We start from the raw sequence: 18,101 nt of genomic DNA on the forward strand, positions 1-18,101 counted from the left end.
TTTGAAGTGCAAAGAAAGCATATGTATTGTTTTTGGAGAAGTCACCAATACAATTTAGAGTCTCCTTGCAAAGCCAATTTAACTCCTGTGTTAAAACTGGGAAAGGTGAACTTGTTCCTGCTGTTTGAGATTGTCTACTGTATAAACGGGTGGTCACGAGACTTGCAGTTTCTCCTCTAGGTCAGTACTGCTTAACATGGCAAAGCAAGTAAACATTTACAGAACTCTCCTCCACTTAAGCTCAGCAATAAAAACAAAACCCACCAAATTTAGGAAAGACACTATTAAGAAACCAGAGAATGCTCAAGTCTCCATACTAGAGATTTAAAGAATATCTGCCCGTTACAAAGAAATTTGGGCCCAGCTAAACTATAGCATTAGGACTGACATCTAGTTCTCATCTATAGCTGGCATAGATTTTTAAATATAATAGAGGGGGTTCAGAAGTCCTAATTAACTAGGGAGAGATAAGAACTAATGACATCATGGCAGAAATGGGAACACTAGAGCACAAGCTCTGTGAAGGAAGAGAGCGTGTCCTTTGCCCCACGTTGTTTCCCTGGTGTATAACAATTCTCAGTATGTAATACTGTGCTGATCTGGACTGAAGAAGACTATGTAGCCATTCCATCCTTTAATTCTTTCTAACCCAGTACACAAACCAGGGAAGCAGTCATATTGTGATCTGTTAGCTCCCTGGAAAGAAATGGCTTCAGTCTTCTAGAGGGGCTCCTTATCCATAGGACATTTGTGTTTACAGGGCAGAAAGTCAGCAGTTATTTAGGAAGCTGGTGGTGGGGGAGAGGGTGTTCAGAAACAACATCCTGTGACTGAGACTGCCTGCTCACTCCCCACTTTTAGGTGCATGGAGCTCTAAACACAGATTTCAAACTATCCAGATTTGTTGAAAGCATCCAAAACAATAAAAGAAAATTTTGTAAGATTGAAGGAATTGTCATCTCTTGTAAATTTTAGTACAATTTTGTAGCTGCCTTCCCCCAAAGAGTTGTATCATATTGACATTTTAATGAGTAGAGAATTAGTTGAGGCATTAAAAAGTAGGGCCAATTCTGGCAAGATAGAAAAGTACTATACAAGTTTATCTTAGTGCCCTCAAGCCTTTCTTTTTTCCTTATTCATCCATCTACAGAAGATGTCTCACATTCAGTGTGACCTCTTCCGTATCTCATCATCTAAACTGATAATGCCCAAGGCAAAAGTAAAAAGGTTAATAACAAGTATCATGGATTTCTGAGTCTTGGGAAAAAAAATCAGTTTATAATTTAATTATCAGGTATGTGAAGCCCCAAACTTAGTTAAGGAAACTTAAACCAGAAAATGTAGAAAAACAGTAGTGAGGACATATGAAAACAAGTACTGTTGTACTGAACCAGTAGAAATATAAATTATTAAAACCATTTTGAAAGGCAGTTTGTCAGTAAGCTTTTTTTTTATTAAACCCAGGAAGTCCACTTCTGGGCATATACCCAGCGAAAACAACAAGATATGTTCATCTTGATTCTATTTATAGCAAAAAAGTTGAAAACTCCCAAGTGTCTTAACAAAAGAGGATTGATTAAGTATATACAGAATCCTTATTTCCCCCCACTTTCATTACACTTTCTAGTACCTTTCACATGCTTTAATCGGTGTCACTTTTTTCACTGTCTTCATATCTTATAATCTTTGAATTCATATTTGAATTTACTTTTCCTAATTAATTAAATTTGAAATGATTCATTTTGGTCCTTTTTAATAGTGTTGTGCTTTATATTATAAATTAATGTATGCTGTTGTAGAAAATCAGGAAAACATAAAAGAGAGAAAAAATATAACTCCATCATTCAGAGGCAGTAATTATTAAATCTTAGCATAGTTCACTCCAGACTATTTTTTAAAAAATATATTTTATTGATTTTTTTACAGAGAGGAAGGGGGAGGGATAGAGAGTTAGAAACATCCATGAGAGAGAAACATCAATCAGCTGCCTCCTGCACACCCCCTACTGGGGATGTGCCCACAACCAAGGTACATGCCCTTGACCGGAATCTAACCTGGGACCCTTGAGTCCACAGGCCGACGCTCTATCCACTGAGCCAAACCGGTTAGGGCCAGACTTTTTTTTAAATATAGATTAGATCATAATGAAGCTTTAGCTCTTTTTTTAAACTCATTTTAGAGAGAGAGGGAGGGAGAAAGAGATAACATCAATCGATTGCCTCCCGCACACTCCCTGAATCTGCAACCTAGTCATGTGCCCCATCAGGAATCGAACCCAAGACCTTCTGGTCCATACGATGCTCCAACCAACTGAGCACACTGGCCAGGACTACGCTTTAGCTCTTGATGTTTTTATGTTGTATTTTGCTGTATCATTATGTAAACAAATGTCAATATACAATTACATTGTTTATTGTATGGAAAGCAAGAGAATGAGAGATTACAACAACATTCCACCTAATATCATTTTTAATTTCTTTGTATTTATACCTTTATACTAAAAGAAAAATTATGCCTTTATGCTTCCAGTAAAATCTTTCAAATTTGTTCCATTTCCATGTCATTCTTTTGGCTAGCATAGACACTTCCGTTATCTTTCTGTGTGTGTTTTGTTTATTAAAGATAATGATGAACCCCTATTGAGTGGATCCGGTGATGTATCCAAAGAATGTGCAGAAAAAATTCTTGAAACATGGGGAGAACTACTGTCAAAATGGTAAGTTAGAATAGTTCTCCTTTTCATCTGCAATTCTATTATGTTCCCTTTTAGAACCAATAATAGAAACGTAGGTATGAGGTTAACGTCCTAGAATCTGTTTTTAGGGGTGTTTGAAGGTAGTAGTGAAGATCTGAAATCCGTGTTCGGAATATTAGAAACCTAATAAATTCTCGTTGCTGCAGAAAACATTTATTCAAACATGGAGTCCATAGTGAGAATGATTAAGGACAGAGGTCCTTTGTATTGAAGAGGTTGGGAACCACTGACTGGTTAAGAAAATACACAATAGTTAGACAATACAAAACAATCAGTGAAGTGTAAAGGATGCTCACACAACATACAGAGCTACAGATCAGACCCCAGGTGGGATTTTTTTTTTAATCTGTGCTATGTCCTTAAGGTGACAAAGCAGAATGTTAATGAACATGGTATGTATTTTTTCTTTTGAACATGGTACATATTAACTGCTCTACCAATTACTTTTCCTATTAACACTTGTAAAATTTAGGAACTCCTCATCAGTTCAAGAGATAGCTTGACAATAATGTCAAGAAGCACTATTATGTAGACCAGCGATTTTCAACCGGTGTGCTGCAAGAATTTTTAAAACATGCAATACCTATCTATTTAATTGGGCACTGACCTCTCTTCACTTAGGTTGTCAAATAAAATTGACAACAGCCAACAAAACAATAGCATCTAGTCTGAATGAATCAAAATTATACCTATTTTTGTCAGATTGGCAAAAATATATTTTTTGGTGTGTTGCAGAATGTTAGTAATTAGTTTATGTGTGCCATGAAATGAAGAAGGTTGAAAATCGCTGCTATAGACTGTCTAAAAAGAATACACTGCCTTCAGGTATTTATTAATGAAACCAAAGACACTCGGGTAAGTCAGTTTGGTGAGACATTTATGTCATTTCTTTTTTCATCTGTGTAGGATGCCAGGATATGCTGAAAAAATCTGAGCTTGAAAGTGATCGTTTCACATCTGTTTCAGACTTTCTGATTATTAGGGTTGTCATGTAAGCACCCCATGGGCCTATTACTTTGGGGTTTGATTTTTCTCAGCCATTTTAACTGTTGAAGCCTTTTATTCTATTCTTAGTAAAACTGTCTCCCCATTTTTAAAAACTTCATGCCCTAAAGGGACAGGACTGCAGATGGGCATCATCTGCTCCTAGCACACTCACAATGCCTTACACTTTTAGGAAAAGACTCTTCTTATTGGAAAACGTCAGATGTGTGCAGGAGGAAAATACGAACCAAAGCCTGGTTTGTCTTTCCATAAGTAGTTTTAATAAGTGACCTCTGCAAAAGCCCCAGGGGAATAGTTCTCATTTATTTTTGCTATTCCTTTAGCGATCAGGAGACAAACCTGCTGATGTTCTCGTCACAATTATATTTTCAGTTCAGTGACTTTGGCGTGTTTGGACTGCTGCTGGCAGAAATTTCATCTGTATAAAAAAGTTTCTGCTCGAAATAGAAATGTAATTGAGTCTTGAATAGTTATACAATAGTGCATTTAAAATCATTTAGCTATAGCAAAGACTCTAGCTTTGTTAGATGAACTCACCAGCATTTTATACATTTGGAATTTGTCTTATCAAGCTTTGTTTATTCATTTTGTTAATTCATTTAATTATATCCTTCTTCAACTCCCTCAGATATATTAACTGAATTTACATCTGTCTAAACTGTCTTCAGGGTGTTTAAACTGTTTTTGCTGGTTTTCAGTCATGTCTTCAGAAATAATAATATAGTTTCTCCCCAATTAATTTAATTTTAATCATTATTATATGTGTTCTATAGATAGGAAGCGTCACAATATTATGGAATTTTAGAGTTTGGTAGACAAGGCTTCACATACTACCTGTCCTTCCTCTAAGCTGTATTGTCTTGGGCAAGTCACTTAACTCTTCTGAGTCTTTCCTCATTTATATCATAAAAGTCTATAAAACTAGCACTCCAACTTATTGTGGATTAAAAATAATGGATGTTGTGGTAGTAGTGATTGTAGTAAGAAATAATGAGTCCAGTCAGCATGGCTCAGTGGTTCAGCGTCGACATATGAACCAGGAGGTCATGGTTGGATTCCTAGTCAGGACACATGCCCGAATTGTGGGCTCGATCCTCAATGTGGGCTGTGCAGGAGGCAGCCGATCAATGATTCCCTCTCATCATTGATGTTTCTGTCTCTCTCTCCCCCTCTCCATTCCTCTCTGAAATCAATAAAAAAGATATTTTAAAACAAAAAACGAATGAATGTACTATATGCTAGGCACTGCGCTATGTTATGTGCTCTGTCTCCACAATCACAGCCTTATGAACTAGTACTCCTTTTTATAGACAAGGAAACTGGCTCAGATATTAAATCAGCAATTCTAGTTAGTAAATTGCAAGCCCCAAATTTTTAACGGTCTAAAGTTCAATCCCAAAGCTGGTTTATTTAACTCTACATTAGATTTTAGTGGCCCTGTTAGTAATAATATCTTTGAGCTCTTTAATTCTCAAGTTCATTTTTAATGTGACTCTTAGGAGATGGGAACACTAAAGTTGATGGTATCAATGACATAAAATTATTCTGAAAATTTTACCAATATAAATTAAGGTAGGTTAGCAAATAAACTTAAGGTTAGGTTTATTTTTTTCTGTAAAAGGCCAATACTATAAATACTTTAGACTTTGCAGCCAAATAGTTTCTATTACAGCTACTCAACTCTGCTATTGTAGTGGGAAAGCAGTCATAGATAATACATAAACAAATAAAAATGGCTGTTGCAAAGAAGTTGATTTACAGAAATAGGTGGAAGGCTAGATTTGGCCCAAGACAGTGTACCAATTCTTGAATTAATCAGCAGAAGAATCACTTTCGTTCTTTTTACTCCCAGCAAAGACAACACTGTATTGAATTGTCTATGGCTCTTGCATTAGGGCACTAGCATCACAGAATTAACAATTTTTAAGTGTACTATGCATTATTCTGCTAGAATTCTGGGAACATTTTGATAAAAGTCTCAGACCTTTTCATATTTTGACTAGAGGCCCAGTGCACGGATTCATGCACGGCGGGGGGGAGGGAGGTCCCTCAGCCTGGCTTGCGCCCTCTCACAATCTAGGACCCCTTGGGGGATGTAGCAGTGTGCCAAGTAGCAGGTGGCCAGGGAGGAGCCTGAGCCGTGTCCAGTTGCTGCACTGCTTGCGCTCATCCCGGCCTACTGTGCCTACCACCACCATTTAGTAGCATTGCCGCAGAGTCAGGAGAGGCTCCTGCTGCCGCAGCTCGCTCACCAGCCATGAGCCCGGCTTCTGGGTGAGCGGCACTCCCCCTGTGGGAGTGCACTGACCACCAGGGGGCAGCTCCTGTGTTGAGCATCTGCCCCCTGGTGGTCAGTGCGCATCATATAACTGCGCCCTCTTGCAAATCTGGGACCCCTCGGGGGATGTCTGACTGCTGCTTGTTCTGGTCGTAACGGTCACTTAGACTTTTGTATGTATAGACTAGAGGCCCAGTGCACGAAATTCATGCACTGCGGGGGAGGGTGTGTGTCCCTCAGCCCAGCCTGCACCCTCTCCAATCTGCGACCCCTCTCACAATCCAGGACTGCTGGCTCCCAACCACTTGTCTGCCTGCTTGCCTGCCTGCCTGCCTGCCTGATTGCCCCTAACCGCTTCTGCCTGCTAGCTTGATCACTCCCTAACCACTCCCCTGCCAGCCTGATCAACGCCTAACTGCCCTGCAGGAAGTTAGTTCTTAGATATAGCAAAGACTCTAGCTTTGTTAGATGAACTTACCAGCATTTTATACAGTTGCTTGGAATTTGTCTTATCAAGCTTTGTTTATTCATTTTGTTAATTCATTTAATTATATCCTTCTTCAACTGCAGGCAATTAGTTCAATAGTGGTATCAGATATAAATTTCCATATATATATATATATATTACTAATTTTTGGAAGTTATTTATTCTGGACTTGGGTTCTTTGCCAGATGCAAAGATCTACCATTTTTTTTTTTTTTTCACATTTCACATGTCAACTGCCCTCCCCTGCAGGCCTGGCCCCCCATAACTGCCCTCCCCTGCAGGCCTTGTACCCCCCAACTGCCCTCCCCTGCAGGCCTGGTTCCCCCCTACTGCCCTCCCTGCAGTGTTGGTACCCCCCAACTGTCCTCTCCTGCAGGGCTGGGACCCCCCCCCCCAACTGCCCTCCCCTGCAGGCCTGGGTCCCCCCCAACTATCCTCCCCTGCAGGCCTGGTTGCCCTCAACTGCCCTCCTCTGCCGGCCCAGTCACCCCTAACTGCCCTCCCCTGCAGGCCTGATTGCTCCCAACTGCCCTCCCTTTCAGGCTTGGTCCCTCCCAACTGCCCTCTCCTGCTGGCCTAATCGCCCACAACTGCCCTTCCCTGCTGGCCATCTTGTGTTGTCCATCTTGTGTCCACATAGGGGTGGCCATCTTTGACCACATGGGGTGGCCATCTTGTGTGTGGAGTGATGGTCAATTTGCATATTACCTCTTTATTAGATAGGATAGTGGTCCTTTTATATCAGTAACTTCTGATAGTCACAGGAGCTTCTCCACACCAGAAGCCTGCTTTATTGACCCAATAATGGTGGCTTTTAAATCACAAAGCAGCTGTGATATAGCACACAGAACATTTATTGGTCTTAGAGTTTGAGGACTACGTCAATCATTTAATAGACTTCCCTGAATTTCTTCCTTCATTTGTAAAACTGAAGATACTCCCACCTACTTCAGGTGCTTGTTATAAGGATCAAATAAAATTGTGTGCAAAAACACCTAGTATATTGAAGCAGTATATTGATAGTGACATTTCAAGATAAGTTTATTTTCCCCATTTTATAGATGAGAAAGATGAAGCTTAAAGACTTGAACAACCTGCTTTCATGCTATTATAGAGTAGACACTGTCTTAATCAACATAGTCATTCAAAAAAGTCACTTGAAGCAAGGTTTCATAAAAACTGCTGAAAGCATTTATTTTTATGTTTATTTTAAATATTTATTTTAACTTAGAGCATATAAGTACATATAAGTACAGTTTGTCAATTTTGATACAGGGCCAAGCATTTATCTTTGGCTGTGTACCTACTGATGAGAATTTTGCTTTGTTTATCTTATATAAGCCACAACCATAAAGCTATAGTTTCTAGTTTTGCTTTTCTTTTTCTTTTTTTAGTAGAACAGTGATTTAAAGATACTTAGGAAGTAGCCTGACTGCAGTATTCTTTCCTCCACCCAACCTTTATAGTTATCTTGGCCACATTTAATTCAACAGCTTTACGTATTATTTTTTCTTTATTGGTATGTGATCATTATTAAGTCTTTATAAATCATTTAGTTTAGTTTTCATAAAAATAACTATTTTTAGAGGATCTTACTCTTATGTACTTCTGGGTTATGGCTTTATTTTTAGGCATCTCAACTTGAGTGTGAGACCAAAGCAGTTGTCGTCCTTAGTAAGAAGCGGTGTTCCTGAAGCTCTTCGAGGAGAAGTCTGGCAGCTGCTAGCAGGTTGTCACAACAATGACCAGCTGGTAGAAAAATACCGAATTCTCATCACAAAGGTAAGGGGATGGTGATTGAGCTTCAGCATTAATATTTTGGGAAATTTGTTACAAAAAGATCATTGTGGCTATTTGATTTCCAATAATTTTCTTTATAATTCCTTTACCTTATAGAACAGAACTTTTATACTTCTAGCCCAAAGTTATTTCTAGTATTGGCACAAAGGAGAAGGATAGTTTTTCTTCTTTGATTGATTTCACCTCAGGGGCAAAGGATGTCCTCTACCCATTGTGTACCTAAATCTTTTATTTTATTTTTATTTTTTACCATAATTGCATTCCATTCCATTTTTAGTTAGATCAGTTGTGCTATGCATTATGTAAAAACTTGCTTTTGTTTATTTTAATCCTTTTCACATGTCACAGAAATGTACTCTTAGTAAGGTAAGGTCTACTTCTAGTTTCTGCAATTGGAAGAATATAGTTCTGTTACCTTAAAACCAGATTTCCTTTTAGCTTATTTCTCTAAGTTGAAGAATTCTAATTTTTTTTAGTATCCCCTTCTCAAATTCATGCATTCTTCAAGGTTTTGCAAGAAGCGAAGTAACAAAAACTGTTTCTTGCACAAGAATACAAGAATTTGAAAAATAATTTTCTGCAAGGTTAGGTAAAGCTTTGTGCCTTTGTAACCATGTTATTGGTTTTAATTTTTATTTCCTCAAATTCTTGAAATGTTTATATTTAGGAAGCAGTTTCTCCAGTGCTATGTAAATCCCAAACCTGGGTTATGAATGAATTTCTCAGAACTCCAATAATGTATGAGAATTTTTCAATGTGACAAAAGGTGGGACTTCTTTTAAAAATGTATGAACACCTTATAAGAGATGAGTAATACCTCTATAAGATTTTTATTTAAAAACTTTAAAGGAAGTACAGCATTTGAACATGAAATTGGATCTTTCCACACCAGAAAATGATACTGACTTACTCAGAATATTAGTGTTCCTTCTCATCATCTTATTTCTAGTCAGATGTGATTTCTTTCAAGAACTTATATTCTGATCCCCTCCATTATTTATCTATATATAGAAAAGGCTAAGTGACCAGCCAACCAGTAGGTATGATGCGCACTGACCACCAGGGGGCAGACGCTCAATGCTCAATGTAGGAGCTGCCAAGCGACAGCAACTTTGCAGAGTGCCCTCTTGCACTCAGGGACTCCTCGGGGGATGTTGGACTGCCGGTTTTGGCCCGATCCCTGCAGGCCAGGCTGAGGGACCCCACCTGCTAGAGCAGGGGTCCTCAAACTGCGGCCTGCGGGCCACATGCGGCCCGCCGAGGACATTTATCCGGCCCTCCGGGTGCCGCTGCCTGTCCTGCTGAGCAGCTGACTCGTCCCGGGCCCGCAGTGCGCATAGGAATTTGTTCATAGTTTTTTTTTTTAACTATAGTCCGGCCCTCCAACGGTCTGAGGGACAGTGAACTGGCCCCCTGTTTAAAAAGTTTGAGGACCCCTTTGCTAGAGGGATCCCACTCATTCCGCAGACGCTCTTTGGGCTCCAGGGCATGTCCGGCGCATCTGGCCCAGTCCCTCCCGCTCCAGCCACCTTCTAATTAATTTCCTTTCTATTGAGTGACTGTATTACAAGCCTAATGCTGAAGCTAGATCAAACACAGAAGTAATTAACTGTCATGTGATAGACATATGTCATATGATAGTTTGAAAAAGCACAGTTGGAGCCATCAAAAGTAGTAATAAATTCAGCCTGGGAGAACAGGAGATTATCAGGAAATCACATTTAAGATGGGTTTCAGAAAAGAGCTCCCTAAGCCTGGAAAGATGGAAGACCATTGGGCTCATCGTATGAATGGAAGTGAGGGTATGTGACATGTAGAGCCATGTTGATTGGCAAGTTGATTTTTTCCTTTATTGGAAAATCATATTTTGGATGTATAATTCTCAGTTCTAACTATCTTTCTAGTTCCTCTTTTGAAGTCCTTTGACATGTTCAGCCAAAAATATCAAAAACATGAAGTATTCTATTTTTCTGGTTCCATGAAAATGAGAAAGTCTGTTTTTTGAATAGGAATTTGATAATTACATGACGTGTAAAATATAGCTATTAACAAATCTGGTATATTTGATTGTTTTACATATGCTGATGTCATGTGCTTTGTATTGCATATTAAACTTTGATTATCATGCACATGGCTAGAACCTAGAAAGATCTCTAATGATGTGTATGTTAGTTTAAATTGCTAGTAGGTGATCAGAAAATGCAAATTATTTAATCATCATAATATTGGCAAAAATGTTTTTTGTTTTTTTTTACACTATAGTGTTATTTGATGCAAGTTGGTATTGCTTTAAATGCACTCATTTTTTTTGAATGTCTCATTAGCTGTTTTTTTGTTTGCTTTCATTTTCAATAAAATTTCTGAGAGTATTCCATTGTATCAGTAAACCACCCTTTAAAAAAGTCTATTCTGCTATTATAGATGTTTGTGGAGTTTTCCCCCCCGCCCCATTTTTGGCTTATTATGAAGAAAGTTGTTAATGAACATTTTTGAATATAGGAGGTACTATGGTTTTGAATATTTGTGTCTTTCAAAATTTATTATGTTGAAACCTAGCCTCCAAGGTAATGGTATTAGGAGGTGGAGCCTTTGGGATGTGATTAGGTCTTGAGGGCAGAGCCCCCATGATAGGGATTAATGCCTTTATAAAAAAGGCTCTAGAAAGATCCCTTGTCACCTTGCACCATGTGAGGACAGAGCAAGAAGTTGGCAGCCTGCAAGCCAGAAGAGGGCCTTCACAGGAACCCAACCGTGCTGGTGCCTCGATCTTGGACTTCTAGCTTCCAGAACTGTGAGCAATAAGTTCCTGCTGTTTTATAAGTCATCCAGTCTGTAGTATTTTATTGTAGCATTCAAACAGACCAAGACAGCAGGATTTGTACATACTATTTTCATATATATATGTAAAACTTACACACATATATATATATATTACTAATTTTTGGAAGTTATTTATTCTGGACTTGGGTTCTTTGCCAGATGCATGCTGTCTGTTCTGAAATTTCACATATAAACTTTGGAGAGGTTTTTTGGCTTAGCTCCTTCAAAGACTAAATTTAAAGGAGGAGAAAAGAGTGACTTGATTTATAGAGTGAAGGCCAAAAAAAATCTTGCAGCCAGGTTTTTTTGTTACCTTTCCCAAAGTGACATGTCATATATTATTTTGGCTGTTTTTTTTTTTAAAAAAAACAACAACAAAAAACCATTAAATAATACATAGAAATTGGGAAATTCATAAAATAAAGAAAACCATAAAGGAGAAAATAAAAAATGACTTGTATTCCAACCATCAGTGAAAAGTAGTGTTGAATTTTAATGAATTTCCTTCCAGTCATGTATATGCAGAAATAGTTATTCTCTCTTTTATAAAAATCAAATACATCATGAGACTGCATTATTTTTAAAAAGGAAATAAATGTATAGATTTTTGTGAGGACATAGATTTATTGCTCCCATGTCATAAATATTTTGGTTTTTTTTCTCAAAATAAAACATTTAACTCCTGATTTGATAAAGTGTGGCTATCAGGGTTGTTTGTTTGTTTTTATGTGAATACTAGAGGCCTGGTGCATGAAAATTCATGCACTGGAGGGGGGGTTCCTCAGCCCAGCCTGCCCCCTCTCACAGTCCGGGAGCCCTCAGGGACAGGAGGCAACCTGGCGATCAGGGGAAGGCGACATCCCATCACACCTCTGCTGCTGCCACTGCCGACAGCGCAAGCCTCGGCCGGCCCTGGTTACCTGAGCCTCGGGTAGCTCTGGGCAGCTGGGCAGCCGCCATCCAAGGCTTGCCTTTGCCTCAGGCCAGCCCTGGGCGGCTAGGAGGCTGAGGGGATTGGGGGACTCCAGAGGCAGGTACGTGGAGTGGCTGGGCCCGCCAGGCGGGCCCAGCCTTGCTGCATGCCTGCCACCCTGGCGGGGCTGAGGGGACTGGGTGCTGCCATCTTGTGGCTGTGGGTGCCGCCATCTTTGAGGGCGTGACAGTCAGTTAGCATATTCCCTCCTTATTGGCTGTGGGTGCCGCCATCTTTGAGGGCATGGCAACAATTAGCATATTCCCTCCTTATTGACTGTGGGTGCTGCCATCTTTGGGAGAGCGTGAGGGTCAATTAGCATATTCCCTCTTTATTAGATAGGATTTTGATTACAGCTCTAAAGACTGGTTTTACTAAAATAAAAACAAATTTAGAAGACCTATTATTGTACTAATGGTAGTAGTATAACAGCTTGTAGTTTTATTGCACTTCTATTACATTTTTAATTCTTTCAAGTCATCAGCCAATGTAATATATTTTTATCAGCATAACCATCTAGTTTTAAACATGAGTAACCTGGGATGTAGAGATAGTAAGTTACATGGCCAAATTCACAAGGAAAAGACTAGACTCCTGACTTTGGCAAATGCCTTTTCTGTTTATTGAACTAAAGCTTCCTTATTTTCATTTAATATTTATTAAGCACTCAAAAATGGGAGTTCAAAAATACAGTTTATGATGAATGGTTTGGCTGGAGCTTAAGTTGTTTGGGGGATGTGGAATAGTGGTATCAGATTGGAAGGGCAATTGGGAGCCATTGACTCTTCTTGAACAGTGGAGTACCATAATAAAGTATGTGGTACTGGATATTCAGTCAGAAATAAATATATTAGAAAAATGAGTAAGATTAGAAGTCCAGACGATATTTAATGATGGCCTAAAGTAAAGTAGTAAAAACTGAAGAGGAAGTGAATCTGAGAGCTGTTGTAGAAATAGATTTCCAGGAAATGGTGCCTAAGAACATTGTATTGAGAGTGAGAGTGGTCAAGATGATTTCTAAGTTTCATTCTTGAGTGCCTAAAACATTGGGAAAAACAAGACAGGCTTATTTGGTGGAGAAACTATTTAATCTGGGGTGCTCTAGTTGAAATCTCAACAGGACATCCAGGTCTTGTAGTTGTGTGACAGCAGGCAAATTGTAGATGGAAAAGGGAGCTTGGGAATGAATTTATGGCTGGTGACACAGGCAGAGAAATTACTTGTGTAGAGGGAATAATTGATGCCATATCACCTTCCCAGGTACCTTCACTGGCCTCAGAAAGTATCATAATAACGGTGTGTGCCTTAGAAATGGGCAGTCACAGTAAGAGAGGGGACTTTGTATTCAGGAGCCTAGCCTCAAGCAATGCAACATGATTGGTAGGAAAGCACAGGCTATTTTAATTGCATGAGAAAAAAGTAAAGTTGTATACTCCCTATGTGATACATATTGGGAAGTCTTTATTTCACAACAATCCCATGAAATAGGGAGTATGATCATTTTACAGATGATTAAACTGAGTCTAAGACAGGCTAAGTAATATTAGAGCTAGGATTTGAACTAGATGAGTGTTCAGTGCCACTGGTCCTTTTACTATGCCACACTTTGCCATGTTTTCCAATAAGACCTGTCCAAATGGCTATCAGGCTTATTCTCAGTAGGTTTTTTACTTTCTCGCCTTTGTATAAGCATAGTGTTTCAGATCATGAAATGTAATTGAGTTCTGATTATTGCTGTCCATTTGCCTGCAACGAGAAAGCATGTGTGTGAAACAAAAAATGCAAATTAGATCACATAACATTGATCTCCACCCAGGTATGCATACCTTCTGGAATGCTTTGAAATACCAACATTTGTTTATTTTCTTTTACTCTGCTGGGTCTGTGGAACTTTATTGAGAAGGATGAATTGAAAATCCAGAGACACTTGGAGGAAAAGATACTAAAAATACACATTTTCTAATTAGCTAAAATTTGTCATCATTTATAACATTACCAGAAGAGCCACAAAAAATCTCACTTTGCATTGTTTTAAGTAGGCACAAACAAGATTGTGTATTCTGAGATACAAAAGCTAATTTGTACCATGAAACTTCCTCTAATTTTCAAGCCTGGTGGAAACGGTACCTTTACTTTTCCATCTTTTGTTATATGTTTGTGTACTGTGTCTCAGCAAACTAGAAGCAAGACATGGCATCTTGAAACTAAGGTAGTGTTAAATACAGGAATAATATAATTCCTCTTCTGTGTGTACACGAGGGTGAAATACTCTTGATTTTTAAGTTTGCTTGTTATTTTGGTCATCTTTCTTAATATTGGTCAATATCCAGTGAATCATGAGAAAATTAATGCTGAATATTTAGCCTTTTAGCTAGAACTTCTTGTGCTGCTGAATTGATTCCTCAGTTGCCTTGCACTCGTAACACACTTTCATTCTTTAACATTGCTCTTCGTTCCTGGGGAAAATGCTACAAGGAAATGGGAATTTCCTCTCAGCATTACCCCTCTGGCAGTGTGTTTCAATTTAAATCCCGGGCTGGGTCTCTGTTCGGTTACTACCCCTTCTCCTTACTAGCAGTTTGAGTTATGTTCCTCTACCAAAAGGGGGGATTCTAGATAGACGAGGAAACAGCTTTGAAACACTGCACTGCAGGCGTGTTCAGTTATTCCCCCACTGTGCAGGGGAGCGCCTCTCTGGTGATGAATCGGAATGAGCTGCTGAAGATGCCAGAGTGTGTGCCTGCACAAGCATTTTCTTTCCCCTCCCCCACTGCTTCCCTTTCCCAAGCCCCCTCTCTCCCCATTTCCCCTCCTACTCCTTTATCCCCTCCCTCCGTGTCTCAGTTCTGCAGTAAACCAGGCTGAGGCACATTCCTGCTTTGCAAGGCTTTCTGTTAAGGATGTTTTGTGGCTTTTGTTTGGATTGCAGCATGCAGAATTACAGGTAACACTCTGAAATTGAGCTAGACAGATAAATTCTGTTGAAATGTTTTCAAAGAGACAAGATATTACACGGGAATCAAGAAAATAAGTTATTTTAGTCATGGTAATTATGGTAAAATGTTTTTAGAAATGCAATAAGCAGGTTTCCTTTTCTCCCCATAAGGCTCCAATGAAAGGAAAATGGGGGTAGATTGTTCTGACTGCAATTGACTCTTTTTTTGTTGTTGTTTATCATGAAAGCTTCCTGTTGCTGTACCTCCTCTGTACAGTAAGGACCAGTTAGTTACGTGGGGTGCTACTGAGGGTAGTACTGGGTGGGGTGGGATGGAGTGGGAGGGATGATAGCCTGAGCTAGGCAGATTCTTTGATTTTTTTATTGGGATGCATAATATAAAATGCTCTCTCCTTTTCTTCTATCAGCTATTCAGAGGAGACTCATTACAACTCCTGCTGAAGCTCCTAATTTTCTTCCCTTCTCTTCTGCCCCTACTCCCTACCCTCATTGGCCTGAAGACTTTGTACCCAGAATTTGCTTTACTCCCCTGGCACTATGTGTATGGTAAACCTGATACTATGGCCGTGTCTGGGACTGGCCAGACGACGGCTGCTGGCTCTCCCTATTCCAAGGACTTAAAGGGGGATTGTACTGCAGGCAATGCATCAGAGCAGCACCATCGCGAGCCTGGGGACTGAGGCTCCTTGGGCATTATTACAAACACAGAGAGCTGACCGCAATGACAGCAGCTGCTCCTTTGAACTGTTGGCAGCGGCCAAGCGGCAGCATGAAGTGAGAGATTACTCCTGAGCTCAAGATGAACTCCACCTTGGATGGTAATCAGAGCAACCACCCTTTTTGTCTCTTGGCATTTGGCTATTTGGAAACTGTCGATTTTTGCCTTTTGGAAGTGTTGATTATTGTGTTTCTAACTGTATTGATTATTTCTGGCAACATCATTGTGATTTTTGTATTTCACTGTGCACCTTTATTGAACCATCACACTACAAGTTATTTTATCCAGACTATGGCATATGCTGACCTGTTGGTTGGGGTCAGCTGCCTGGTTCCTTCTTTCTCACTCCTCCACTACCCGCTTCCAGTAGAGGAGTCCTTGATTTGCCAGGTGTTTGGCTTTATAGTATCAGTTCTGAAAAGTGTCTCCATGACCTCTCTGGCTTGTATCAGCATCGATAGATATATTGCCATCACTAAACCTTTAACCTATAACACCCTGGTTACACCCTGGAGACTACGCCTGTGTATTTTCCTGATTTGGTTATATTCCACCCTGGTCTTTCTGCCTTCCTTTTTCCACTGGGGCAAACCTGGATATCATGGAGATGTGTTTCAGTGGTGTGCAGAGTCCTGGCGCACCGACCCCTACTTCACCCTGTTCATCGTGATGATGTTATATGCCCCAGCAGCCCTCATTGTGTGCTTCACTTATTTCAACATTTTCCGCATCTGCCAGCAGCACACAAAGGAAATCAGCGAAAGGCAAGCTCGCTTCAGCAGCCAGAGTGGGGAGACTGGGGAGGTGCAGGCCTGTCCAGACAAGCGCTATGCCATGGTTCTGTTCCGGATTACTAGTGTGTTTTACATCCTCTGGTTGCCATACATCGTCTACTTCTTGTTGGAGAGCTCCACTGGCCACAGCAACCGCTTCGCATCCTTCTTGACCACCTGGCTTGCCATTAGTAACAGTTTCTGCAACTGTGTCATTTATAGTCTCTCCAACAGTGTCTTCCAAAGGGGACTAAAGCGCCTCTCGGGGGCCATGTGTACTTCTTGTGCAAGTCAGGTCATAGCTAAGGACCCTTACACAGTTAGGAGCAAAGGCCCTCTTAATGGATGCCATGTCTAAAGAGGTTCAGATATTGGGTCATTGTATGTGTGTGGGGGGCCAGAGGGGAGTTCCTTTTTCTCTTTGTATTCCTTGTGCACCAGAAAATCTGGACAAAATAATTTGACTATGAGCGATAGGAAACAAATGATCCATCCAAAAAACCTAAGTTTGCTGAAATGATTTTTCTTTAAAAGTCCTTTTAAATCAGAAGAATCAGGACCATGAAGATAAATTGCTCTTGGTTCCAATTTTTGTGATGCCATGGAAATGACTGAAATTCTCAGATTTAAAATGAATAAAGTCATATCTCACACCTCTCTGGCTGGCATGACTAAACCTGGGTGTGAAAAGCGTCACCATTTTAAAATACCATCATTTTCTTGTGGCTTTTCTGGATTCATTCCAGTTGTTTGGGCTTCATATGCAATTTATTTCTTTTAACAGCAAATATTAAAATATGGTGATGAATTAACAGGGTTTTAAGATTTTGTTTATGTATGCCTAAGTATAACATTGCAAGTTTCAGCACTGTCACTTAGATATCCAGATGTTTTATATCTTGTTCTCTTGAGAGAATTCTCAATACAGTGAATAATGTGGACGCCTAAATACTAATTTTAGAATTTTGCAATGAAAGTGATGCTAAAGTGCAGTCAATTACTAGACAATTTATGAAGAACTGAGTTACTTTTTGTGTCATGTTTAAGAGATCTAAAGAAATGTGTGCGTTGAAAGTGATTCTGTTGCAGTATTTTTGCGCATGCCTTTGTGTATATGTGTATTGAGAATATTTGAATTAAGTTAGATTTCACTTTTACAGTAAAATGTACATTTAACTAGTTCATTTTTAAAATAGAAGAGGTTTTGATTGAGATGTTCTCTTTGTGGTTAAATGGAATCAACTAATAAAGTAGCAACTAATTTTTTTTTAAAGCATTCTTTTAGTTAGTGTTAAGGAGTCCACATTGGCATAAGAGGAGAAATTCTGATTTGTCTATCTCTCTTTTATTGCTGTAATCCTTTGGGATACAGTTCTTTTCTTAATGGTCTTTTTCTCTTCTTTTTAAGCCAAAGCACTAGCCTAATCTGTAGGATTTTATTATCCTATAGAATTATTAATTGAGAATGCTATGTATTTGTATGTAGTAGTGATGTTTTGTTCTTAGATGATTATCTTTAGAGCAAGAGGTTTATTT

At 39.4% G+C, this 18,101-nt stretch overlaps 2 protein-coding genes across 4 annotated transcripts in view; both read left to right on the forward strand.

Annotated features, from left to right (window-relative positions):
• The window catches only part of RABGAP1 (RAB GTPase activating protein 1), a 130,627-nt gene that overhangs the window by 57,485 nt on the left and 55,041 nt on the right, over positions 1-18,101 (forward strand). For all 3 annotated transcript variants that reach the window (XM_080669534.1, XM_080669535.1, XM_080669536.1), the window contains 2 exons: positions 2,623-2,716; positions 8,157-8,307. In XM_080669534.1, the coding sequence (XP_080525660.1) occupies positions 2,623-2,716; positions 8,157-8,307 (245 nt within the window). The remainder of the gene's footprint in view (positions 1-2,622; positions 2,717-8,156; positions 8,308-18,101) is intronic.
• On the forward strand, positions 14,961-17,222 carry GPR21 (G protein-coupled receptor 21). Its single transcript, XM_080668633.1, has 2 exons — positions 14,961-15,062; positions 15,482-17,222. The coding sequence occupies exon 2, from the start codon at positions 15,874-15,876 to the stop codon at positions 16,921-16,923; it is 1,050 nt and encodes a 349-aa protein (XP_080524759.1). The 5' UTR covers positions 14,961-15,062; positions 15,482-15,873; the 3' UTR covers positions 16,924-17,222.

The sequence above is a fragment of the Plecotus auritus genome (genome assembly GCF_963455305.1).
Source record: "Plecotus auritus genome assembly, chromosome: 5".
Taxonomy (NCBI): domain Eukaryota; kingdom Metazoa; phylum Chordata; class Mammalia; order Chiroptera; family Vespertilionidae; genus Plecotus; species Plecotus auritus.

Bases quoted from the DNA above. Each gene is read 5' to 3' on its own strand.
- GPR21 (XM_080668633.1), top strand. From the start codon at position 15,874: ATGAACTCCACCTTGGATGGTAATCAGAGCAACCACCCTTTTTGTCTC.